The sequence below is a fragment of the Notothenia coriiceps genome, unplaced genomic scaffold (assembly GCF_000735185.1).
Source record: "Notothenia coriiceps isolate Sejong01 unplaced genomic scaffold, NC01 NC01_scaffold00024667, whole genome shotgun sequence".
NCBI lineage: Eukaryota > Metazoa > Chordata > Actinopteri > Perciformes > Nototheniidae > Notothenia > Notothenia coriiceps.
In genome coordinates, this window is record NW_011357368.1 from 689,753 (window position 1) to 716,997 (window position 27,245).

General features: G+C 42.0%; 1 protein-coding gene across 3 annotated transcripts in view; it reads right to left on the bottom strand.

Annotated features, from left to right (window-relative positions):
* The window catches only part of LOC104955149 (Kv channel-interacting protein 2), a 182,767-nt gene that overhangs the window by 95,000 nt on the left and 60,522 nt on the right, over nucleotides 1–27,245 (bottom strand). For 2 of the 3 annotated variants that reach the window (XM_010782384.1, XM_010782380.1), the window contains exon 1: nucleotides 21,141–21,436. The exons of the other annotated variant lie outside the window; for it this stretch is intronic. In XM_010782384.1, coding sequence (XP_010780686.1) covers nucleotides 21,141–21,213 — 73 coding nt within the window. In that variant the 5' untranslated portion in view covers nucleotides 21,214–21,436. Of the gene's footprint in view, nucleotides 1–21,140; nucleotides 21,437–27,245 lie in introns of those variants that run through there. 3 annotated transcript variants of the gene reach the window in all.

A 27,245-nucleotide genomic window follows, 5' to 3' on the forward strand; every position in this document is an offset into this window, starting at 1 on the left:
AGGGGTAAATGTAGTTGGAATTTGAATAAAATTCACCAGGAGAGTTTTCTTGTCTATCATAACAAATTCCGTAGGTTGGAGCTTAAAATAAATGAATTTGAAAATGTACATGCAATAAGGACCACCCTAATGTATATAGACTTTTTGCACTGCTTTTTATTTTTTATATTTTATTATATATGTTGCATTGTTAGAGGAGCTCAGGTCAGAAGAATTGCACTGCCATTTCTACACTGTAGTTTTGTGCATATGACAATAAAACCTTTGAAACGTGAATGCATGTTTCAGCTGTCTAGGTGTGTGTCCTGAAAATAAACGATGGAAAAACGTTTTGAATGTTTTTGAGAGAAAAGTGTCTGATAAACATGATGCCAGCTCAATGTCTCTCTATAAAACTTAGTTAATTTAAATTAAATCGCCTCCAGGTGTTTTCATTTTCAAATAATATATTCTTTAGACAGATCTGAGCTCTCAGAAGCCCCAGAGAACAGTAGGCCGGAGCTCTGCAGGTGTTCAGTAAACAAAGATAACTTGCCTCCAAGCTGTTGACTGCAGCTGCATTGTCCTTTCTCGAAGGGCTCCAAGCAGGTACAGCTCTACGCTTGTGTTGGTTTTCGGTCGAATTTAGTCTGCTGTTCAGACGGGCATTAAGGATATAATAAAGAGGGTTTCACACTTAACCCTCAAAGACATTGGACAGCTCAAATCAAAGCCCAGGTGACTGTGTGCCAAGCGCATAGCGATATACGTCTGTGTTTGTTTAGGCGTCCTGTCTGCCTGTTGCCGAGGGGCTGCTGCTGTCCTGCTGTTTATTCTGCTCCCTCACTCGTCACACAAGGTTAATTGTTGAGATGACCTTTATCAAACCAAACACCTCAGAGATAAGCCTGGCAACACGATCCGTTTTGAGAGGACATAAATACACACACACAGTACGTGAGAGTTTTTTTAGAGAGCTGACTCCGTCGTAATCTCAGAGATTGTTATGGAGCCATGAAACGGTCCAATAGTTTGAATAGGGATTGTGTGATGTGCCTGCCCGTCAAAGTATTATAAACCGCAGGATTTCTGCCAAGCTTTTGAGATGGCTCTCTTGATAAAAGGCTGGACAAAACCGTTAGTGAAGGGAGCATTAACCCCATGTGCCCATATGAAGACATTTGCATATCAAAGACTTAAATGAAACAAGGCAATAAAACAAAAGAAGACAGCCACTGAATATCAAAATGTACAAAGAAACCCAGTGGGTTTTTGGAGGAATAATAAGCTGGGACACATCAACCATTGGACTTTGTATTCAACAACAAAGCACAACAAACCTGTGAAATAATTCTGTTTATTAAACAGCAAATCCTGCCTGTGGTGTTCGGTTAACTTGAAAGTGACGTTAATAGCAGCGTAAACAAAGAGAATATTGTCAGCTACACCACCAGCACTACCTGTTAAGACCCCAAGTTTATTAGAAAAGGCCAGTGGACAGAGAAAGTGATGAGAAACTGTCAGATGTTTGTGAGGGCTTAATTAGGCAGGTCTGGGCAAGCTAGCCTGAAAAAAATCTTGAGAGACAGTCCAATTACTAACTTGAGGCAAAATGTTGTATTTTCTTTCTCCAAAAAGCAATCTGTTCCGTCCTGCTGAATACACTGAAGCTGAAAATAAAATCTGCATTAAGCATTTTTTTGGCTGCTAGGGGGCAGTAAAGCTTCCCAAGTACGCTGATGGACACAAAGCAAGACAACACACATTCAGCATGTTCACATTGAATGCTAATTTCTGGCAAACACAAGACCAATTGCACTGCTCTATGTCTTGTAAAAAATTGCGTACAAGCCATTCATTGTTATGGTTCATTTCATTTGTGTACACCTTAGTTTAATCAGAGAATTTATAATAAAAACGGCTGCGTGCCACCTGATTGTAAACAGCTTCTTTTTTTTTCATGCCAAATGTCTCAAAGGAAAGCGATCAATCAGACTCTGTCTTACCATCTGGATGCTTGAGGATAGGTACTGATGGTTGGGAAGTCTCTGAGGTTCAGTCTAAAACATGGGCTGAAATGTCGGTTAGCCTTTTTATCATTTTCCATAAAAAATAAAAAAATGTAACTGTGGAATTAAATTGTGACAATGCTTGTGTGAAATATAACTATAATTTCTTGAATTTCAGTGCGGAAAATGCTTAATAAAAAGTAGGATTTATCTGACTGATGAGTGATATAAAAGCAAATGAGTAATGAGCATAATTTAAACAATGAGACCATTAACCATTAACAATGCCAATGGATCCAAATCATGAAACTATCCTAATTCAGTGCAAACTTCTTCACTAGAGTGATCTCCATGATTGTCTTGAACCTCTGGCCCTTTCGCAAACACACCGGCACATGTGCTCCGTGTGGCTGACAGAGGCGTCTCATTCCACCTACTCCATGCTCATTTAAAGTAGTCGTTAGCATAGAAGTAAGTAAAGATAATTGGCTCATATGCCAAGGGGGCAACCCTCGGGCAGTTTAGGTACTGATCACACACACATGCACAAACACAAAAGCTGTACAGGTGGTTCATTAAGGGGTTTAAGTGAATGAGGAGAATGTGGGAATAGAGGAGGCCTGTAGTCATTAAAACCCACAGGCAGGTGGCATTACAGAGTCTAGCAAAGAGAGCATCTAATGACAGTGTAAGGCAAAAGCGCCAGCTGAAAGGAGTCGGACAATATTTCCACTTCAATATTATTATTTTTTTCTCCATACAACTTGCAGTCATGAAATGTGGATGATCTCCATGTGTGTGGGTATCTCAGTGTTTGTGTGTCTTTTTGTGCCTGTGATTGTCTATGAGTGTTTGTGTGAAGCATGCCAAACCATTGTCCCCCTTCTCTTTTAGTGTGGGGTGGGCTGAGGGAAGGAGAGACCACTAGATCCCCGATCCGAACCACAGCTGGCAGAGGGCGATAAGACAAACAAGCTCCCCCATCAGGACAAAGCTGAATAGGGGCAGAGGAGGAGAAGAGGGGAGGAGAGGATGGAGAGGAGAGGAGAATGGCGGAGAATGGTCACAGTCGTATAAGACCCACACAGAGAAGGTGTATATGTGTCCATGGACATGTCTGCATGTATGTGTTATTGTGGGCGTGTGTTTGAAACTTCATTTTGGGCCATTAACTGGTGCCATAAAACGTATGTCTCATTTGTGTGTAACTTTTTCTCTTTATAAGTGCTATACTGAAAATGCCAAACTTCAGCAGGGTCAGAAAGATAGACACAACAAAAGAAAAAAAATGAAAGACTGGCAATAAGGTCTAACAATTCAAGCATGACTCACACCTAGACGCAGTCGATAATGACAACTGGCCTATTATTTTCCCTAAGCAAAACAGCTTTGGCTGAAAAAGGTAGGGAGGATGTTAAATGCATAAAGTTAATTTGAAGTTCTGCTTGGCAGTAAGACGGCAAGTGAAGAATACGGTCGCTTCATTTGTTTCACAGCATAGTTATTCAAGCTAGGATGAATATACATGCATCCAGCGACTATCTCAAAGGAGATTCCGTTTTTAGGATCTTTATTATCTAGCTGAGTAAAGGAGATGATGCTGGAGATGCATAGTTTCACTTTTGACGGTGAACCTAAAATTACAAATGCATAAATGAGCTCTAATCTGTGTGTTTATAGTACAGTACCACACAGTATCTCTGACAGTATCACTTCCATCCATAATACAATTGGAAAAAACCCTAGTTGAGTCTGTTGAGTGGAAACCTATACTTTAACACTGACACAGCGGCTGTCTTCTTGTGACAGGAAACAGTCTTTGTTGTGCTGGCTGAGGGCGAGTGGCTGATAAAGGAGGTGAGGAGGAGAACAGAGGAGAGGGGATTACTGTCATAGCTTTCCTGTCATCACAGCCTCAAAGCAGGTCGCAGAGAAAAGAGGGACGTTGGGGAGTAGGGGAGGGAGAGAGGAGGAGGATTTCCTACTGAGCCAAGAGGGCATGCACTTTGACTAACAAATGAGACACAAGAGGTTTCATCAGCATACATGATGATCCTCAAATCATTAAGATACATCCTTTCATTTGTGTGCCAAGAGAGCATTGACCATCATTTTATCCTCTCTGTCCCTTAATCTTTCACGCACACCATCAAGACAGTAAAAGCACCTGCCAAAACCATTCATCACTCTCCGACTGTCACACACACGCCCACACACTTAAGGTGCCCATATATGAAATCCGGCTTTATATCGCTACGGTTTTTTGCTTCATCATATTATATTTTTTTTTTACGGTCAACCACATTGTTTTCTAGGAGAAATGTCAGTAAAATAAAAACAATTAAAATAATAAATAAGGTATCATTTTACAATATTCAACCCATTTTGTGGTAAATCATATACCGTAATACTTATAGTTAAATTGTACTACAATACAATATTGAGGCTACACACTTAGTTAAACATATTAACTGATGCACTCTTCAGCATCATGCATAATCAATACTCAGCAGTGCCTACCAACAGGCTTGGTTCAGGTCTTCTTATGTCATAGTTTGAGCTGTTAAAAAACCCACAAAGTACCAATCATTGCTTATTAGAGCAGAGCAGCAGCACAGTCCTCATTGTTCCAGTCTATCTTTAGACTGCCTGTCTAACTCAAAGCTAAGTGAGGAGCAGCGCAGAGGATTGCTTTGGAGCTGGTAAAAAAAACGGAGACATAGAGGAACCAATTCATCTCTCCTGCTGTAACGGCACAGCAACGCAAGAAGCAAACTTGCAAAAGAGGAACACACACCTGTCTGTTTCCCTCTCCGTGTCTCTTTTTTAGGCCTGCCATGTGCGCACACAATCTGCTGAGACTTTCCTCAGTGTGCTTTTCAATCTATCACTGTCTACCTAAAACAGAAAGGAAAAGTGGAGATGGAGAACTGAGTTTCCAGCTGTTACAGGTCTAGCACTGTTTGCGATTCAGGGCCGTACACCGTTTATATATAATCCAGAGACAGTCATTCCTGAGACTGAGAGTGGATCTACTCACATCTAATGTAAGCTTGCCATAAATGCCTCCAAGAAGAACTAAAGCTCTCTCTCAAAATTGTGAACCAGGGTTAGTCACTCATTGGATAGCATATCAGCAGAAGTTAACATGCCGAAAAACTGGTCAAAATGTTTGTTATGTGAAACAGTATTGGTTTAACGCACATAATGTCATCAGCCAGACCCTATTACACAGTTTAATATGAATATTTGCTCAATTTAACCAACCCCCCCCTTCCAGCCTTGGTAGTGCATTTCATCCAAGGACAGAATGAAAGCGATGCTAAAAATGTTTCCGATAAGCATTACGCTGACATAAAGCCTACGAGGCAGACGAGCGGTGACAGAGGTTCTTTCCTCGCTGCTTGGAGGTGCTGACAGAGAGCAGCTGTGGTATTATAGTTCTGAATCAACAGATCAACGAGAATCAGTCTCACCTCCAGACTGTGCGTGAGTCTGCTACATCTCCCTTTGAATGACACCTGGAACCTCTAGTCACCACTAAATGGAAGCTGCATTAGTTCATTCAACTTTGATGTGGTTTCACTGCCTGGAAAGTCTGTTAAATAATAAAGAGACAGGAGATACAAGACCAGAGGATAACGTTGCCTGCCAACTTTGAAGTTATTTCATTTCCGTCAAACAATTGACCTACAGGGTCGAATCTGAGCTTATTACATTTCCGCTGCCCTAGGAGTGTTTGTGTGGAGGTGTGTGTTTTTGTCTGGCCGCATGCCCTGATCACATTTAACTGCATGTTAGATGATTTATCCCGGAAGTCTTTGATAGAAATAAGAGAGGTTCAGAGAAAAATCCAAAAAGGATCTGAGACCAGCCGACTCTGTTTTCAATATCACAGAGAAGGTGACAACTGAGAGGGCCTCTAGAGATGACTTCTATCATCCTCTCGTGTTCGTTGTATCTAATTTATATACACACACACAAAACTTTGATCTGCTGCACTAAGCTCAAATATGTCTTCGCATATGCCAAGGGATAACAAATTAAACATGCACTGACAAGGCGAAAATAAGACAATGTTGCTTAATGTGCAGTAGTTATTCAGTTATGCACAGAAATGCGCGGCACACACTGTAGGGTCCCCGACACTGAGATGAGTTTATTCTGTTAGCAGGACAATTATTATCTCAGTTAAAAAAAAAGGACAAAGCTGATGGAGTAAATCGTATTTGTATTGTTTGTCATACTTCCATGTAATGCAAGTGATGTAAGTCTGTGATGTTGCACCGATTTCTCCCACTGGCACTCTTTAATATTAACAGAATGAAATTTAAAAAATGAAAGGGCGGCTTGTTTTTATCAGAAATGTACTACAGTGGAAACATCCCAGATGTTCTGTCTATGCTGTATATGTCGCTTCATAGCACAACGCGTGATAACATTTTTCTTACTAATCTTAAAATGATGTTTTTACTTATGTTCTTTATGACTGACTCATCCGTTGCATGTATAGTCTGACAGGCAGAAAGACGCCAGTGTTCGCTTCTTTAACTACATGACCTTAATCTCAGTTCACCCTGACGCCCGCACTGAGCTGGAAGGCTAATATGAATAAATCTCTCTTAAGTGCCAAACACCCCCTACACATATATATTTATAAATATATAGACATACACATTATTTTCCATTACTGTGCCCAGGCAACTTCTGACTTGTGCCCACAGAGGCATGAGAGCTGGGGCTGAAACTATTAATTTTACATCCACTTTGATCACCTTATCCACCTCTGAGAAAGAGAGGGTTACTTAGGAACGCGTCATTGTTGATACTGCCTCTCATTTATTTACAACAAAAAAGTAGAGGGGAACACTAAGAAGGATGGTAAAAGTGAAGGTCAGAGAAGCAGTGAGAAGAATTTGCAATCGACCTCAAATCTACTCAGGAATATCAAGGAGTACTACAGAACTACACATACACTCCCACAAACACACATTTTACAGATTCCAAAAACACAAAACAACCGTGATGTCATGTCCTGACCTCTGAATGCAACTAATTTCCCTGACTACAAAACAGAAATAAAACGTAAGCTCATCTTAGTAACAGTAAAGTACAATAGAATACTGCATGTTGATTGGTTTTGTTTAAAAGTATGTTGTTGAATCTTTATCCAGTATCAAATTATTTAATAGATGAAGTATGGCCTGTATCCAACTGACCCTTGAAGGAAAACTGCTAAATCCTATTATTTCAGACATTATTTTGCAGAACTTACGGATATGGATCAAAGTATAGTTTCTTATTTGACTGGAAAACCATGAGCAAAAAGTAATGTTATAAAGAGCACAGAGACTAGACCTCATTATAGCCACAGCTGATGAAATCGGCCACTGAATGTTTTAACTCTTTAATAATATATTTTTTTAAAGAGACAGGAGATATAGATACTGTAAGTTAACTCCCTCAGAGCTTAGGTTCAATAGCATTTTATACAATATAACATTTCACAAGCGACTTTCCCCAAAAGCTGAAGGTTCAGGTTCACAATTTATTATTAAATAAGCTTCATTTATTGATATTGCTGAAAGAGATTCATAGTTATGTTACAGGATACTGTGTAATCTATGGTGACATGACTTAGCAGTCACTGCCTTGAACAGACACTTTTATATTACACTGTTATTAAAAATGTGATTGGCATGTTAGAGCATTGATATAACTTTCCAGGGATATTAACGCACATGAAAGGGAAACTTTAATGAACTGGTTCAATCCCCAAACTGTGCTCCACCTGCTCAGTGAGTCAGGAGCAGTGCCATTGTACACCGTCAGTAAGGTCTCCTTTGAAGATGAAATCCAGCAGAGCCTCTCTCAGCCTCAACAACAGGCCCATATTTCAGAGCATGAATCTTATACTGGTCTCATTAATAATCATTACCCCTCTTAATGACTTTCTCTGAGTGTGCATCAGAACGTGCGCTCTCCTTAATTCACCCTCATTATGAGCAAACATTTTGTGGTTTCGAAAAAAAGTATTGGTGATCGAGAAAACAACCTCCAGACAGATGCTGCTCTGACTTTCATCAAGTAAACTTTTCATCATGGTCTTTAGTTACATGTAATATTATTAACACTGCTAAGTATACTGTGCGTGGGGGATAGGTGTCACAGTTTAATACACACTTGATCATAGCACTTGATTTCACAAACATAATAAACTAATTCCCTCCAAATGTATCCAATTGTGTGTTTTTTACTCCAACTGTCCACCATATGCTCCTCAAAATGTTCTGAAATACACTGGTAAAAATATAATTATCGGAAGCTGGTTGGAAATTGGGCTGCCTTTTCTCCAGGGGAAAGTTAAAGACCAAGCTGTCAGGAAGTGTGACAACCCGCTGAGGTCAGCCGAGCTCTGTGCAGCTGGTTTGGTGGCCTCTGCTTAAATTGCGGGTCATGTAATACCCTGGGACCCAGAGAGAATTATTCCCATATTGCAGAAGAAGTAACTATAACAAAACGCTTCCCAAGACTCACACATAATAATGAAAAACTCTCATTCAAAGGTGATACTGTCCATCCATCCATCTTCTCCCGCTTATCCGTGGTCGGGTCGCGGGGGTAGCAAATCAAATCAAATCAGGTTTTATTTATAAAGCACATTTTAAAACTATTTTTGGTCGAGACCAAAGTGCTGTACATGCAAATAATAAATAACACATTACTACATTCGCAAAGAACAGAAGACAATAAATTACTACAACAAATATAAAAATCCAACACAGGGAATTGTCCGTAGTCATACTCTGCTCGGACTAGAATGCCAGGGAGAAGAAGTGAGTCTTTAGTTTTGTTTTAAAAACCCCTAGAGTCTGGGCCGACCTCACATGGAGGGGCAGAGTGTTCCAGAGCCTAGGGCCAGCTGCTGCGAAGGCTCGGTGCCCTCGGTTTTGAGCCTGGTCTTGGGCACTATCAGAAGTAGCTGGTCAGCAGACCTTAAGGCTATGGCTGGGGTGTAGCGCTGGAGGAGTTCAGCTATATAGGCCGGAGCCAGCCCATTTAGTGCTTTAAAAATAAATAAAAGGAGTTTAAAATCAATTCGGAACCGAATTGGAAGCCAGTGCAGTGAGGCCAGAATTGGGGTAATGTGGTCACGCTTTTTGTGGCCAGTAAGAAGACGTGCAGCGGCGTTCTGCACTAGCTGCAGGCCTCTAATTGAGGCCTGTTCCATACCCACATACAGACCGTGGTAATCCAACCTTGTGGTTACAAAGGCGTTGATAACCCTTTCCAAGTCTTTAAAAGATAAAAACGACTTGGTCTTAGCCAATAGTCGTATTTAAAAAAAGCAGGTTTTAACTACGCTGCTGACCTGTTTATCAAATTTAAAAGTGCTATCGAAGGTCACTCCAAGGTTCTTGACAGAGGGGAGGATGTTTTTTTTGAGGGAGCCCAGAGTATCAACTGGGGAGGCTGGAGGTTGGGGTCCAAAAAAGATAACCTCAGTCTTGCTCTCATTGAGGTTGAGGACATTTTGGCTCAGCCAGGATTTGATCTCTGCTAAGCAGTCCATCAATATCTGTAAAGAGTTTGCATTGGAATTGAGAGGCAGATAGATTTGTACATCATCTGCATAACAATGGAAGGGGACATTGTGTTTTGTAAGGATTGAACCCAGGGGCAGTATGTAAAGTAGAAAAAGGATGGGGCCCAGAATCGAGCCTTGGGGAACCCCACAGGTAAGAGGGGCTTTGGCAGAGGAGAAGGCACCCAGCTGCACTGAAAAGCTACGGTCTGTCAGGTAGGACCTGAACCATGCAAGGGCAGAGCCTGTGATGCCAGCGGACTGTTCAAGCCATGACAACAGGATGCTATGGTCCACAGTGTCAAAGGCAGCTGTCAGGTCTAACAGCACCAGGACAGCTGGGCTACCTGAGTCGGCGGCTAGGAGCAGATCATTAAAAACTCTTAAAAGGGCTGTTTCAGTGCTGTGCATGGGTTTAAAGCCAGACTGAAACTTTTCATGGATTCCATGCGTGGTTAAAAAAAAAGACTGCACTAGACTACTCGCTCAAGAACTTTGGATAAAAAAGGTAGCTGGGAGATGGGCCTAAAATTTGCGAGAATGGAAGGGTCGAGATTTTTCTTTTTAAGTAGTGGCTTTACCACGGCATGTCTGAAGGCAGCTGGGACACATCTTGAGCCAAGAGAGGTATTTAATAGTAATAAAATACTTGCTCCAACTGAATTAAAAACATCTCTGAGAAGGCGAGAGGGAAGGCTATCTGAGCTGCAGTTTGTCGGCCGCAGGTGCTTGACCACATCCGAGAGAGAAGAGAGGGATACAGGCTCAAAGTGGTCGAGGACAGCAGGGCACAGGAAAGGAGCAGGATCTGGGGTAGCACTAGTGTGGGCTAGCCTAAGAGCAGATACTTTTTCGATAAAAAATGTAAGGAACTTATCACAGAGAGTAGTCGATGGCACAATTGGAGAAGTATCACAGGGATTAATGATCGAGTTGAGGACATTAAAAATAACCTGAGGTTTATGGCTGTTTTTGGAGATTAACAGAGAAATGTGCTCTGTTTTGGCTGCTTTGACTGCCGTCTGGTAGTCGGAAAGACAAGCACGAAGGATTTCTAAGGAGACATGGAGTTTATCCTTTTTCCATTTTCTCTCTGCGCGCCTGCAAGCGCGTCTGAGGGCACGAGTACAGTCATTTAGCCAAGGCTCTGAGAGAACTTTGGTGCGTCTAAACGTAAAAGGAGCAACAGAATCCAAAATTAGTGTACATGTCGAGTCAAACATGGAGATAAGCTCATCAGCATTAAAAGCACAGTTCACATCTAATTTACAGATCAGGGAAACATTAAAAACATCAGAAAACTGTGAGGCAGTCAAGGAGTTAATCGAACGCAGACGACGCGCAGGAGCACGTGATTCGACTCCTGCGGAAGGGATCGAGGTTGTAAACAGAACCGGTAAATGGTCTGAGATACGAGTTGTTACACAGATTTCATCCACAGATACAGACAGTCCAAACGATAATACTAAATCTAAAGTGTGTCCTTTTTCGTATGTTGGGCCAGCTACGGACTGAATGAGACCGAATGAATCGAGGAGATTTAAAAAAATCCCTAACCAGAGGTTTGGACTCGCAACACACATGGACATTGAAGTCTCCGCAAATCAAAACACGATCATATTTCCCGAACAGAAAGTCAGCAAAGTCAGTTATGAAATCCTTATTGCACTTTGGCGGACGATACACGACTGCGCAGAGTATAGGCGAGGACGGGTTAAGTTCAAAAAGCTGCAACTCAAAGCTAGTATAGCTGGTTACAGGGTGAAGCAATCGGCATTGGAGGCTAGCTCTAAACACTGATGCTATTCCCCCACCATGGCCGGTGATACGGGGGGAGCTGAAGAATGTACAGTCAGGAGGAAGAAGTTCAGAGAACGGTGTATACTCGCCAGCGTGGACCCAGGTCTCCGTCAGAAACATAAAATCCAGATCACGAGAGGTGAAGAAGTCATTTCGCAGGAATGTTTTGTTTGCTATCGACCTAGCATTTAGCAAAGCCATGCAAAGTTTTTGCTCCGGGCCGGCCGAAGGTGTAGTGCATCTCAGCGGACGAAGATGTGCGTGTTGAACGCCGCGTGGGCCAGGAGGAGCTGCCAGCGGGCCCAGCAGAGGACGTAGCTCCGGAAAGACAGGGCGAATCCATCGATCCCTTACATGGCGTGCAGCGGGAGGTTGCCAGATGTAGGTTTGGGCGAAGTATACACTCCAATGAGGGTCTGAGGTGGAGGAGGGCTTGGCGATCGTAGCAGAGCAGAGCAGAGACATTCTGACATACATAAAACAAAAGTAGGATCGCTAAAGGCAGAGAGCTGAGGGAGCGGCGAGCCGACACAGGCGCCATCTTGGAAACTCAGTCTGAGAAACCAATAACCTATAGCAGTTCCAGCAGAGAGCCCCAAACTTTCTTTTCCCTGGCCACATCAACCAGCTCTGACTGGGGGATCCCAAGGCGCTCCCAGGCCAGCGAAGAGATATAATCCCTCCACCTGGTCCTAGGTCTAGCCCTTGGTCTCTTCCCAGCTGGACGTGCCTGGAACACCTCCCTAGGGAGGCGCCCAGTTGAATGATTGCAAATTGGTCATTGGATAGGATTTGAATGTCAAAATTGCAGTGAATTACCGTCAACTTGAACAAAATAGATTGGCTGACATGAGGTAACAATGTGATGCATTCGGGACATGCCTTCATTAATTTTAATGTATAGCAAACTGAGGAGTGTAAAAACAGTACTGCTATGCCCTAATAACTGACATTTTAATAAATTATAATGAGCCAGAAGCTTTTCGTAAAAAAAATACTATAATGTTGTTGAGCAAGCATTGTTATCAGTTTTAATAGGAAACATGAATTGTTTGAGCCTTTAAAGTCTCTAAGTTACTGGCAGCAAAAATAGCAAAAACATGACTTGCTACAAACAAGCAGTTGCTTCGCCTCCTAATGACAAAATCTCATGTCAAATCTGTCTGGATAACAGGATGGAATACACCTTTGGCTAACATGATTGAGCCCAGCATAACAAGCTAGTTGTCAGTAGTGGAATGCAGCTCAAACACATAACTAACATTTAAGTAAATATCTTTCAGTCGCGCAGAATAAAGTCAATTAAGCTAAGATGGCAGCATCGCTAACAAATCGTTACATTTCAGTAGAATAAGAGCTGCTAGTGATCAGGGCATAAGCTTAAATGTTACATGACTCAAGCCGGTGTCGCCATTGTGTAAAATAACTTTGTATCAGATCATTTACAGGTTTATACAATGTATAACGTTATATTCGCCATAACAAATGATCAAATAAAATGTAGCCTACATTAATTTTTGACATGTTTTATTTGTGTTTGTTGGTTAAGGGGCCGCCTGACCATTCATCACAATATATCAATAGTGTGTTCTGCAAAACTGACCCTGGAACTGCCAATATTGATCTTATGACATATCTGCTGAAAATTGAATCCCTGTGTATGTGTTGTATCAGAGTAGAGTTTGATCATTATAATATCTCCATCTGTTATTTCTCGTATTTTGATTTAGCCTCATCACATCCATCTCTCTTCCGCAGTTCTTCTCCTTTCTCCCCTCTATAACTGTGCGACATTAAGACCAGTTCCACCTTTGCTGGTTAGCCAGTGGATGTTGCAATGCTCCAGGTAACGATCCCATTGCTGTCACGACTGTCACTCCAACAATCAATCACACCTGCCTGTGTGAGTTTGTGTGCGTCTCTGTCTGTGTGTGTTGATTAGTAGACTCCATTAACTCTTATGAAACTGGTGCTAGGCCATGGTGCTTGGGGAGCAGCACTTATGGAATGTCAGGTTGCTTTGTGAGTAATCAGTTTACCGGTTAGAGACCAGGGGAATAGGATTTCCAAGCCCCACAGCCGACAAGTAAACACACAGAGCAAGTAGTGTGAAATGGAGATGATTAAAGCGAATGGATTTTCAAGTACACAAATATGTTGTTGGACTTCTCAGGTCAGTGTCTTTTGTTGTGGCCGTCTGAGAGGATAGTTCAACAGTCGAGTCAGGATTCATCGACACAGCTCTGTGAAGCTAAACACAAAACTCCCAGGTCAGCATTTCCACGTTTTTCAATAACCTTCTCTCACACAATTATAATACATATGAACCATATCACAGCCCCCAACATAAAATGTGTCCTATTTTATTCCACCTTGTCCCACTGTGCACATTAAGCTCGTTGTGGATTTGGCTGACTTCAGCATCTCTCCTGGGAGAGATAAAGACCAAGCTGTCAGGAAGTGTCCCTCGTGACAACCTGGCCCCAGGCTGACAGCAGCCAGCAGCCATCGTCCGGCCAGAGCAAGGGCAGCTAGTTCTGTCAGGCGGCTGATGCTGGACAATATCATGTTAAACAACACAATACAATGTTATAAAAGTCCTTAATATTGCTTGGAAATTCACATTGAATTATCTCCATTTAGCGTGTCATTAGGAGGTACAGTACGTGTATGATTTTTGCTTTTCGGGACTAAATTGATGGATGAACATTGCTGTTAATAATAGCGGTGCACTAGAAGTTATGTTCTTGCTTGATTCTGGAGGTTTGCATGTAAAGTAAAGGTACAAGGTGATACAAGTGGCTTTACCCTTAAACCCTAATCTTTCATTCCAATCATGACAGAATGTAAAGTAAACCCTCAAAATCTCAATGAACATTTTAAGATGAATCGGTATCCAGTCGACATTAAACTCCTCTGACCGTTAAGTCTCTTAAGGCTTGAAACACCATCATTTGTCTTCATTTTTGACCAGAAACAGCTCTTCTTCAGTGAACTTGGCATGATTGGGCTATCAGTTTGATACTGTGTGCTTCAGAGATGTTGAGTTCATTCTGACTGATGCTACCTGACAGATATCGACCAGGCTTCCCCGCTGTGCAACTGTCAAGCACGTGTGTGTATGTGCATTTATCTTTCTGTATGTGTATATATGTATGTTTGTTAAAGATTAGACCTTGTCCAAAGTTGTGTCAGAGCAGATTGATTGTAAGAAGAGCTGCAGTGTTCTCCTGCACTGTCATCCCTCTGGCCAAGCCCTGTGTGAGTCTATGTGTGTGTTGGTGTGTGCGTGCGTGCGTGCGTATGCCTGTGTTGTGTGAGTGTGTCTGTGTATGTCTGTGTTGTGTGAGTGCATGAGAGATTTGACTTTTGACAAGAGCAAACCCCAGGCTTCTCTAATCACCTCCACCTCCTTATCACTCTCTGCAGTGCTGTCAATCACACTGAAGTTGTTACTGAAGAACCTTCAGAGCACAAAGTAAATGCCCTCCGCAGGCTTGTTCACAACTAAATTACAGTCACTTAATGTCTGCTTGTTGGAGCTGTCACTACTTGTCATACTCACAAGAGGAAGGGCAGGTCAACGTGTCTTTATAACCATACGCATTTATCACATTCACCACTTTGATAGTTAAAGCAAGAAGAATTGAGAAAGATTGCCGTACACAACCACCAACTCCTCAAGTAGTCAGGATAATGTGTGTTACTGACTAATCGACAATAAATTACATTTGTAACATTCCAAGTCAATTGTATTCTTGTTTTGGGTGTGGTCGTGTTGTATTGATGTTTTTTTAAGAATATTTGTATAATCTTTTCACATTTAAATTACAATGTCTAAATATTTTATTAAGACATTTTATTTAATTTATTTATCATATTTTGGACTTTTCACTATTGCTTGCTATTATATTATCAGTGGCATAACATTTTCCTAAAATGACAAAACATTTTAAAATATAGTTTATTGCAATTATTTCTTGAACACTATATTGTGCAGGAAATATCACGAGGGCCTATCCTACAGACATCTTTTCGATGGCAGTCACGCACGCCTTTCAGATATCCTTTACACAAGTGTTTTCAGCTTCACTCACACACCAGTGATCACCTCAATCTGAGACACGCAAGCCGTTTACCTCTGATGACAAAATACGTCCTCTCATACACACACACAAAATGAGTGCACAAAGACAAGGGGAACAGGGTTGGGACCTACATGGAAACACACAGTAACGTTGTTTGGCTATCTGCTGGTCTCTGCTGCTCTGCTCCATACTGATGAGGTTCTATCAGTTTAATGGAGAATGGCTGAGCTAATGGACAGAAAATCATTCTGTAATGCGGATCAGATGTTGTGACTGACAGTACAGTGAAGCATTAGAGAGATACTCCACAAATGAAATGGGGCTCTGTCACACTCCGAGGCATTTTCTGTCAGTCAATCAATCAGTCAAATGTTGATAAATCTCTCTGACAAGGAAACACCATCCAGCTGATGTTGATAGGGGAAATGTCTTTGTACATTGAATGGAATACTTCTTTCAATTACTGTTCCCCGCTGCCTCTTTATCACCTCCCCTTAACACCTTCCATTCATTATTGATATTGCAATGATATTGTAGTGTTTTTACAAATGATTGCCAACAAATAACCCTTACAAATGGTGACATAGCCAAGTGAGTTCAGCGAATTAATAGAACGGGTAAAACAGTCTGAAAAGTTTTGCAGCCTTTTAAACCAAAAAGACAACACTTCTCCTTCAAATCTAACACTAATACATCTAGGCTCATATCCCAACATCGACATAATATCGATAAATAATACTCAGCTCCAGTTCCGCACCCTGTATTCCTATCATTTAGTTTTCTGATCTCTACCCTCTCACCTCCCTTCCTCTCCTTTCCTCCCTCCAGTCACTTCTGCATGAATGTGTTCACAGAGAGGGGGAGGAGATGGGATGGGATGGTGGTGGGGGACCAAGGGGGAGGTGAGCAGGGCTTATTTTAATTAACGATCGCACTTCCCCTCCGTAGACTTGGTCAAAGATTAAAACTCATTAGGGTTGACTCTAGCTTCCAGGCACATTAAACTACAGGTCCCAGTGTGTCTAACCCTAACCCTGAAAGACCTGGAGAGAGGGGGAGGCAAGAGTTTGGTCAGGAAGGCAGTTTCGTTACGATGACTAGGCAATGCGAAAGTAAAGAAGTGAGGGGAGTGGTATTTGGAGAGCATGGAAGTAGAGGCGGCATAAATCCGGACACAGAAAGTGAGACACTCTGTTAGAGACAGAATTATATGTATATGATATTATTATGTAATCTGATTTGTCGAGAGAGTGAGGGGGAGGACTGTGATAGAGTTAGGGAAAAAGAGAGAGTGCAGTTTAATTTGGACTGTCAGTCATCATAGTAAGAAATGTAGTGGGGACATAGGAAGAGGACAGGGAAGAATAGATAGGCACTTTCGTACTGTGAACTCCTCCATTTCATGCACTTTAACTTATTCGAATTTGAATGGTAGAAAGTACTCCAGTGTCAATTGGCGGCTCCCATATCATTCCAGGACTATACCGATGGATTGTGCATTTAAAGTAGGGTAAAAACGACCTAAAGACTACCAAAGAGCATCGATGAGATTTATCTGGGAGATAAAATACTGCAACCTTCCTTTTTTTCTTGCTATTTTTCTTCCACCTTCCTTTCTTTCCTTCCTGTCTTTCTCCTTCCTGCCTTCTTTCCTTCCCTCAGTGATGAAACCAATGTGACAGAGAAGCCTTAGTGAACCACTCCGAGCAATCCTCCATGTAGGAATCCAGTCATTTCACATCAGCAGTTCTGGCACTTCCAGAAGAAACCCGGTTGAGAGAGGATCCCTGCCGATGCAACGTGTGTCACACATGTCCCAACACATCAGACGACACACATTCAATCAAGGCTTCTAATTAGTGCCAGTGGCCATAACGATTCTAGCTGCAGCAAAAACTGTCATGCCGAGAAGGCGGCTCCAGGCTAAACTCCCTCTGACAGGCTTAATTATGTCTCAGCCCTGGAATCGGTTTGGTGTAACAATTGTAGATTATATTTCCACCATGGGGGATTTGCATCAGTCAGTGAGTTAAGGTGTGTGTTGTGTAGCTTCCAGAACAGCAGAACACCCTTCACCTCAACAGCTCTACCCTCTCTCCAAGCTATCAGTGCAGCTCTGAATGCCAAAGCTTTTAACTTGGCTCATTAAGAGCTGTGTGTGAGTGAGAAATTAACTGTCCAGGTCTATCAAAGCCTGAACATCTCTCTCAGAGCCGAAAGCTGAGCTGCCGTGTGAAGTGTCAACTGAATAGGAAGTTATACATGTCTATAAAGTTAAGTAAGAAATACTTTACCCTGAAGCAAACTTCTGTAGTGAGTGAATGTCTGCGTTGGTCAATGATTGTGTTATGATTGTTAAATTTGCACTTGGTAGTGCATCCGGTTGTGCTGACTGTTGGGAAATGGGTGATCAGATCAGTTTGCCAAGAACGGATGTGCAGTTAATCCAAGAGACGGACTACATTACCTAACTTATCTTGCACATACTGACCTCTGCTAACACACACACACACACACACACACACACACACACACACACACACACACAATGTGGTTCAAACATGACTTTCTATCTGAGGGTCTCTCTACTATGTGTAGCCAATTACAAATAACCTTGAATTTCATGTTTTCTTGAGTCCTTCATACCTATGTTTGAGCTGACCGCAACACAATCTTATCCAAAACAAAAAAGGCTATTTTGTAACATACACTAGGAGAGGAAAAGAACAGACACACAGACAAGGCTTGATTAGTTTCATTATCAGATAATCAGACAGTTATATCATATATATGTTTTTTATGTATAAAATATTCGAAGAAAACAGCACTTTGACAAAGCCCAAGGTGACCCCAATGTCTTGTTTTATCAACTCCAGTGTCTAAATATATTTGGAGTGTTGTTTGCTTTTATTAAAATGACTTGCATGATTAACTGTTTGTGTCAAAACTAAATGCTGCAGAAATCTGATCATGAAGGAGAAAATAGAGAAATGGCATGATACAGCAAAGGTCGCAATGCCAACATATAATAAATCTCATCATATTTTATAAAATATTATTGACAAAAATTAGAACAAAAGGGATGATTTTCAGACTGCTGCCGTGAAATACTGATTTAGCCTTAAGAAAATATCCTGAACTTGGAGCACGGAAAAGGAACCGTGACAAGGTTGAAATAATGGACGCATACACACATATGGAGAGAAGCCATTGTGTGTGCCTGCGTGTGTGTGCTTTTGTGTGTGAGTGTAGATGATATGATTTCTCTTGAGTGTGTTATGTGAGGTGGAAGAGGAGATTACTGCACCACGCTTCTATAATTACATCTCATCTCAGTGCCGGTGCTCTTAAACACAACGGGGAATGCCAGGCTATACCACGCACTCGACACATGCACACACAGTAGGGCGCACATCAGTACAATGTAGCAGGCAGAGAGAGAGTTATTTCTAGAGGGTTGCATTTCACTCAAAGTGTGATTGGAGACCACCCACACTACCTTTAAGAAACTCAGGCCAGCTTTGCTCTAAGCACACTCTCGAAGAAGAAGAAGAACAATGACTCACCTGTAGCTGTCTTCCCACACAAAAACCCACTTAAGAATCAATTCTCACAACTAAGTCATGCTCTTGCATTGCACTATACATTTCAATTTTAGTGAGGATGATACCAAAAATCACCTGGCACCTGTTCTCTCTCAGTCACACACACGCAGTAATATACACTGCGCCAATTATGCGGTCAGCTGTGTCTATAATAACAGACCATACAATATTTCCCCTAACTTTATCTGCGTCACATCTCCATTACTGACTTCTATCGGCAATAGCAAGCCTTAATAACAACGCAAACCATCAGGACTGAGTATGTTTTGGAGTTGACATCATCTTACAAAGATGAATTAACCACGCAATTCAACGCTTGGAAAGGTGATTAAAAAATATGCCAGAAGTAAATTGCTTTGCCACACTGAATGACTTCAGTCCCTCTCTCCCCCCACCTGCATGCTTAACTGTTAAAAAAGCAATATGACTGCTTTTGGACAGTCAGGGGACCACTTCAACAAGCTGGACCGAAGATCAAAGATGAAGAAAAAAGCAGATTTCTCAGAGTTCAGAGTTGGATTAAAGAAAGTTTTATCTTCTTTACTGACACATTTACTAATCCTTCATAATGCATCTCTTACTCAGGTGTGAGGTGCATACTAATCTGCAACTGATCACAGAGTCAAAGGTAAAGTTTCAAAGCACCAGGAAAAAAAGATGTTGAGCTGCTGAGCATGAGTTGTTTAGCCTCTGAGAAGCTCTGCAAAGTTCAGAGTTTCTCAAGCATGAAGACGGTCAGCATCCTGCGGGTTGGCTGACATGACTTGCAATTCCCGCATTGAGTTGTAAATCCTGGTGGATGTGTTTGGAATTCAGTAGAACAAATTCTTCTTATTCTTTAAAACTTTCAACAATAAACTGCATAAAAAGTGAATCTGCTGCTTCTTAACTCACTCACCCACTCACACATACCCACACACATGCTTTGATACACTCTGAAATATTTACAGATAAACCCAGCAGAAGATACCCACACAGTGCATGTCGGCTGCACGCACACTAGCATGCTTTCACTGAGACAGCCTTTCAATATTTTATTAATTCTGGATCCATTAAATTGTGACTGAGAACTGCTTAGCTGCTAATGCGTAGACTTGTGGAAATTAGATTAGCTGCCTGGACGGGGACTTTTCCCTCTGCAGGCCTGAAATGTGTTCAAGCATTTAGGCAGCTGGCACTTAACAGGCAAACGGTGCTCACATAAGCAAAAGCTGTGAGCTATAATGTGACAATGGGAGGCTGTGGTGACGAGGAAACACCTCAAGAGAGTGCTCAGCTCACAGAGGAGCACATACAAAGCGCAGGTATGTGCAGGCATGCTGGCTGTCACTCAACGAGCGTCTTCATTATATCGCGATAAAACTGTCAAGTCTCATATTCAGAAACACGGAATCACAGAGTAACAGAAAGAACAATTCAAACCACAGAGCCAAAACGAAACTACGCACACATTAACCCTGTTTGAGAATCCACATGGCATTAAGTGTCGCTCGGGTTTTTTCAAAGAATATCACTCCCTTTTCCAACCCTGGATTCTGACAAGCGACATGGGAATCTGCTCCTCAATTTGGGCAGCTTCTCGGTCAGACAGGTGTTATCGACCCCGCGGCGTTTTACACAACATCAGCCGAGACAGCGACAAAAAGGTGGTCTCCCAAAGCTGAGCCAGGCCAGCAAAACTCATTGTTGACAGAAAACAACGATCAATCACCAACATTACGCACCGTATTATCGAACCACAGAGACATGCAACACTGACATTAAAAGATTCAATATGTTATTTATTGTCGCCCGTAACTAGTTTCATGTCCGTTAAATAACACAGTATTCAGCGTTAATGGATGCGTTGAATTTAAGTAGGCTGAAACATTATATAAACTTAGCCTAAATGTAAACTTGCACTTAAAACTATCAATATATGTAAAGACATATTTAGTTGGTTGTGACATTTCAAAGCCACATGAAGTTAGGTGGACTCGGCTGCTTTCAGATAATTTGTTTAACATATTGAATCCTTTATTTCTGCAGGCAATCGCACAACATCTACCGGTGTTTCACACTCCGGTTTACTCACCCGTTAGCTGATCATAGGATCCGTCCAGCTCTCTGGAGTCCGACAAGCTTTGGTCACGGTTTTTCGCCTTCATTTTCCCCGTGTGCGCCGGAATGTGGAACAGTGGGAAACAGCTGATGTGTTGGCGATTGTATTTGTCAAAAATAACAGTGGTTTTGTTTATCGCCTTCACGGATGATGGCTACAAAGATACTACAGTTTACCAATCATAATTGATTTGCCATGGATTTCTTTTGAAGAGAGAGACAGAGAGAGCCATGTAAGTTGTATTTTCCCCTGTCTGTTGCTGAGTGCGCTCGCGGCATCCAGCAGCTGAGTGAACCGAGCGCGCTTCTGGTCGCCACTCTCACATGAGCTGGCACGCGCGCGCGCATATTCTCACACACACACACACACACACACACACATTCTCACACACACACACACACACACACACACACACACACACACAGGAAAAGAGAGAAATAACCAGATACAGATATACTTATAACAAATAGCTTTTGTCTGGAATCTTTTTTGGAGATAAACGTAAACATGACAGAAATACTAACCTGACAAATATACTAACAATTGACAAGAAGGCACAGGATCATAGATCATAGAGATCATAACTAATCAATAGTTTGTGAGTATTAATTGAATAACTCCAAATAACTCATAAAAGGTATAGCTCAGATAATCATCAGTAAAGGTGAATGATGTAAAACTTTATTGTATCGTAAAAAAATATGACGATGCTTTATGAATCGTATGTGCTGATGAGTTGCTGAATCAGTAAATAAAGTGTGTATTTCCAATCCACAGACACTTGGGAACAAGTCGTTGCATAATTATTCAATATATCTATCCTTGAACACTCTATAAGTTATTATTGTCAGGTTGCTTCCTATTCATTCCTCACTCTCTAATTACTTCCTAAGGAACTAGTTGTGTCTGTATTGTTAGGTGTGAACAGCTATTTCTATTTGGCTCTATTCATGCATAATCTCAGAGTTGGTCATCAGCCTGCGTGTGCCATTAATACCACCATCACCCTCTCCTAATGTCTCCACTGAGTCATAGCATGTCGAATGTGTACAGAGACATCAGCAGGAGCAACAAAGCACACACAGTTGCTGCCAGGCAGAGGTTCTGGCTATATCTGATCTATAAATACTCACTGGCTCTGGGAAGCCTCGTGTCTATCCCTTTTCCTCCTCTCTCTCCCTCTCAGTGTCTTTTTCTCCCTTTGCCTCTCTCCTGCTCGCCTGCTAAAGTACATTTGGTCACAATCTGTCAAGCAATCTGTCTTTGATGCCATATTTTTCTACATAATAATGAGGGGTTGCACTAATAACACACTCTCCATCCCTCTCACCATCCGTCCGCTAGTCATTAATCTCAAGCATGAACAATTGTTACTGTGCAGTGATTTTATTCTTATATTAGGATTTTCTCTCCCCTCGACCATCCGCTGAAGGAAGGGTGTAAAGTGTGCCTGGTGCTAGATCCCCCCCCCCCCCTCTGTTCACCACTGCGCTCAGTCATCCATTCTGATCCCACAGGAATCAATCGACATCTCAATCAAACATGTCACAAAAAGGTTGGTTTTAACAGACCTTGACTTCAGAGGACGCTGACTTTGTGTCAAATCTGTCACTAAAATAACAGTTGTGATTGATTGTGCAGTCGTCAGTCCCATGATGCCCAGGGCATGTACAGTATGTTAACATAAATCTTTCTTGTTTGTGAGAATAGAATGGAGTGTGATTGGTTTAGGAGCAAAGTGATGTTGATAATGTTTTGGCATCTAAGAGAACAACATATTTTTTGTATTTTGTTTTACATGAGAGGTTGCTGAGTATTTTCTTTTAAATATGTCTTCAAATACTGCTGTTGAAATTCGGTAGTTTTTCTTTCACAGATAAAGGAGGTCAGCTGTGAAAGTCATGCTGATTACAATATCTTCAGGGGCCATTACGCCTCAAATGAGGTAATAGTAGGATCATCCAACGGCAGCAGTAGCCCCAACACTTTTCAGATGTTGAAAAAGGGGAGGCTGCACCCAACAATTTAAGTAACTTTACAAAAAATTGTTAATCTATATACAGTACGTCCCTTTGTGACTAGATAGGTGTGCTTAGGTGCAAATGAAGGGGATGATTTGAATCTCTCTTTTAAAAAGTTTTCTTTTGTTCTGCTAAAAGATACTTCTGTAAAGTTTAGTTTGAACAATTGTGAATGTCGAGTCCAAAAGTATGGACCTCCATATACCTGTGGAAAATACATTCCAGATGTAGTTGTACAATACTTACAAATAAGTCATTTATGTCAAAAAAGAAACGTTAATACTGTCCATCTTGGCTTTGATTATTTGATCAAACTTTAGGATGAGCAGGTGGCCACATCCTGAATGTGCCCTGGCTACTACTCTCATTATAAATATAAATATGGTAGTTTATCTGTGATCATTTACATTTTTAATGTAAGAATGACTGAAAGTTCCCCAAACACTCTGGAAAAGAGGTGAGTTAGGGTCATGATGAGTTAGATGTTCCCCCTGCTAAGCCTAATTTGAACCCTGCATGTTGCTATTAAAAAGGGGCCCACAATAAACTCAAGGCCTGTTTTTCTGTCATCTAATACCAACAAAATATTTCACAGACACGGACGATTGGCTGGTGATTGGATTTCTGTGGGTGGTAAATAAAATAAGACAAGGAGAGGTGGATTCTAAATGAAAGCGAGGAGGCGTGTACAAAAATGAAGGATAGGGGAAGTGGGGAGATCGATTTGTGGTGAGCTAGAGGGGATTTTGTGACTCAGAGCAAAAATAAAGAAAATCTGCGAGTCATGTTGAGAAAGGTGTGACTGCGGGGTCCGCAGAGGGGTCAGGACTCCTAGATAAACCTAGATGTGGACGTGCACATAAAGCTGTGCAGTGACCCGGAAACAACCTTGTTGTAGCTCAAAACAGAACAGCAAATACCCGGCATGATGCCAGCTGGGTAAGGAGGTGAGCCTCTGCTTTGTTAGCAGAGTTAGATATGTGCATCCATATTATTAACACCAGAAAACATAAAGGGAAAGAGAAGGGTCTTTTGATGCTTCTGAATTAAGATCAACTCATGATGTTGACCTACTCTGTCAACAGTAAATCGACTTTTGATTAATTGTTAGATTTTCACCTTTGTCCTGTCATTATTTTGACAGCGTCAACCAATGAACCTATTGAGAATTGAGTCAACACAACACCCTCTCAGGACGGTGTGTGTGTGTGTGTGTGTGTGTGTGTGTGTGTGTGTGTGTGTGTGTGTGTGTGTGTGTGTGTGTGTGTGTGTGTGTGTGTGTGTGTGGCCTTTTAAGTTAAAATTCAAATCAAGCCTGTATACTAATCCCAGTTTTCCCACAAACAATCCGCACCTTGTAACCAGATTATCACACCCACGCAAAAGCTCAGACAGACACTGGGACATACAGGTTCAATTGTTGGTGCCTGCAAGTAATCGATACAAATTCAGCATTGGGAAAGCCTGAAAGGAGAAGAATGGAAAGCAAAGAAGGGAGACGAGCACTCGTTAAACTATTGAGATGCCCCCATGGCTCTCACTGCTGCCCCAAGGTTAGTCCTCAGTCCTTGGGAACAGTCTTATGAGCCAAACTGCACTGCGAATATTAATAGCACAAACTCTGGGATTCCCAAACCAACGTGTTACATACTAGACTACACCAACAAAACATGCAGAATGTTGTTTTTCTTCAAACACAATGTCTATTCTGCACTATCTGTAGGGTTATGTTAGCAGAACAGATTGAATAAGTGGGACTCATTTAGAAAAACCTGTCACTGGTGGTATTTTCAAGCCTCAAGCTTTTCAAATTAGAACAAACCCTTACTTGAAAAGCAGTATTAAAAAGCATTTCAAACGTCTAAATGACACTTTATATTTATAAAGTGTTATATTATTCACCGCAGCCCGCGACCTCCAGCACAGAGCTGTCAGCTCGGCCTCAGTCTCAGAGCCAACACTGGCTGAGTGACTGATGGATGACGTCCACTGAGACTCACTCAAAAGTATCTGGGAACATACACTACTGCACGTTGACAAGACATGAACATGTTCATGTCTTGTTAACGTGCAGTAGTGTACGGTAAAGCAGATACGGTAAAAATAAAGAAATGTTCCATGTCAACTTAAATTGTTTATCCCTTTCATTAGTTTCATGAAAGGCGCTATAAAAGTCCCATGTATTATTATTATTATAGCTTTGCGTCATATTAATTATTTTACAGTGCACACATGGTATGTGCATCTACTAATGATGTAATTGTTTATTAAGAAATGTAGATTTCTTAACTGAACTATTCCTCTATTCTAGTTTCTTGCACTATGGTTTAAATGAAGATTATCTTATCTTGCATGCTAGAGAAGGGAAAACAATTAGCAAAATATAAAATAGAGGCTTGTACTAAAACTTGATTCCTGGTCCAGATTTAATTTGAACAGAATTCTGGCTCAAAAATAAACTCTAGATTAAATCATTTAATTAATTTGTTATCACCACTATAGGCTACAACCTGAAAAAAACCCAATAACAAACTATAGGTTACTTACGTAACCCCAGTTCTCAGAGTAACATGAAGTGAGATGTCTCACTATGGGATGCGCCTCATCGCGGAGCAAACAGAAGCATCAATCCATTACGCCAATCCTGATTGGCTGGTGATCTTGACGTCAGCGTCAGGGAATCCACCCCCTATAAGTAGCTTGCGCTATGCCGCATGCGTCATTCAAAATAAGCACCTCTTCTCGCTTCACCATAGCAAGGAGGGCCGTCTGGTGAGACATCTCACTTCATGTTACTCTGAGAACTGGGGTTACGTAAGTAACCTATAGTTCTCATTCATAACACTCCGTTCGATGTCTCACTATGGGATATTGTAGCTCCCGTATTGCCAGACGAGCTTATCTCGAAAGTCACCAAGACCAACCAGAACTTAACAGTTAGAGCTCTAACTCAGCAGGGGGCCCAGCACTGCATGGGCCACACTGGGAGCAGAGACGTCTAATCTGTAAAAGCGGACAAAAGTGAGCGGCGAGGACCAGCTCGCTGCTGCACAAATGTCTTGGATGGAAACACCCCTGAACAAAGCCCAGGATGTAGCCAGACGAACCGAGTCGAATGAGCCACGCAAACCCGAAGGTGCCTGCACGACCCCTGACTGCGTGTAACGCCAAAGCAATTGGGCCTCCAGCAATCCAGTGAGAGAGCCGTTGCTTAGTAACAGGCTTGGGCCTTTCTGAGGGTTAGCCCAGGACAAAAAGAGTTGGTCATTATGAGCGAAACTCTTTTGATCTGTCCATATAAGTGCGTAAAGCACCGGAGCTGGCATCAGCAAATTCGGGGTCGGCCGGCTGTTCCCGGAGGGGACAGGCAGGCGGTGGAGGAAAATGCCTCAATGGTCAATGGACGGTAAGCATGAACCCAGCCAACCTTAGGTATGAAAGGCAGGGTTGGGCCTTCAGCCAACACTGCTCGTTAAACCCCTCGGGCGAACTGAGTGCAATGAAGGATGTAACAGATAGCGCATGAATGTCAACTGACTCGCTCTGGCGGATGCGCAGGCAGTTTAACCAGCACTGTCTTGAGTGACAGGTGCTTCATGTCAGAGCTTCTTGACCCAGGGGGTTCCAAATGGGCTCGAGTGAGGGCCCATCTAAAACGCAGCTGGGTCCAAGTCCGCATAGAGGGCACGGCAGTGACGCCTGGAAACAGGAAGGAAGGGCCTGCGAGCTCCCTTCATAAAACGGCAAGACCAGAGGATGCTGGCGGCCGTCTACGACCTCAAAGCCTACATGGCATGCAGGCATAGCAGCCAGGTAGACTTTGATCGTGGAAGAAGCTGCTGTGTTTTATCAATTAAGGTCCTGTAGAAATGATAAAATCACTCCCACAGGGGGCATTGAAAGAGGTTGTGCCCTTTTTGAAGGCAACCCAGTTCCTTCCAAAACACCCTCACTTAGCAGTCTCAAAGAGACCTGGTAGGAGGAGCCTTGCAACTCCTGAATAGTGGTTTAGTCAGTCCTCTGCGGGAGAGCGCCACTGCATTCAGATTATGGACCA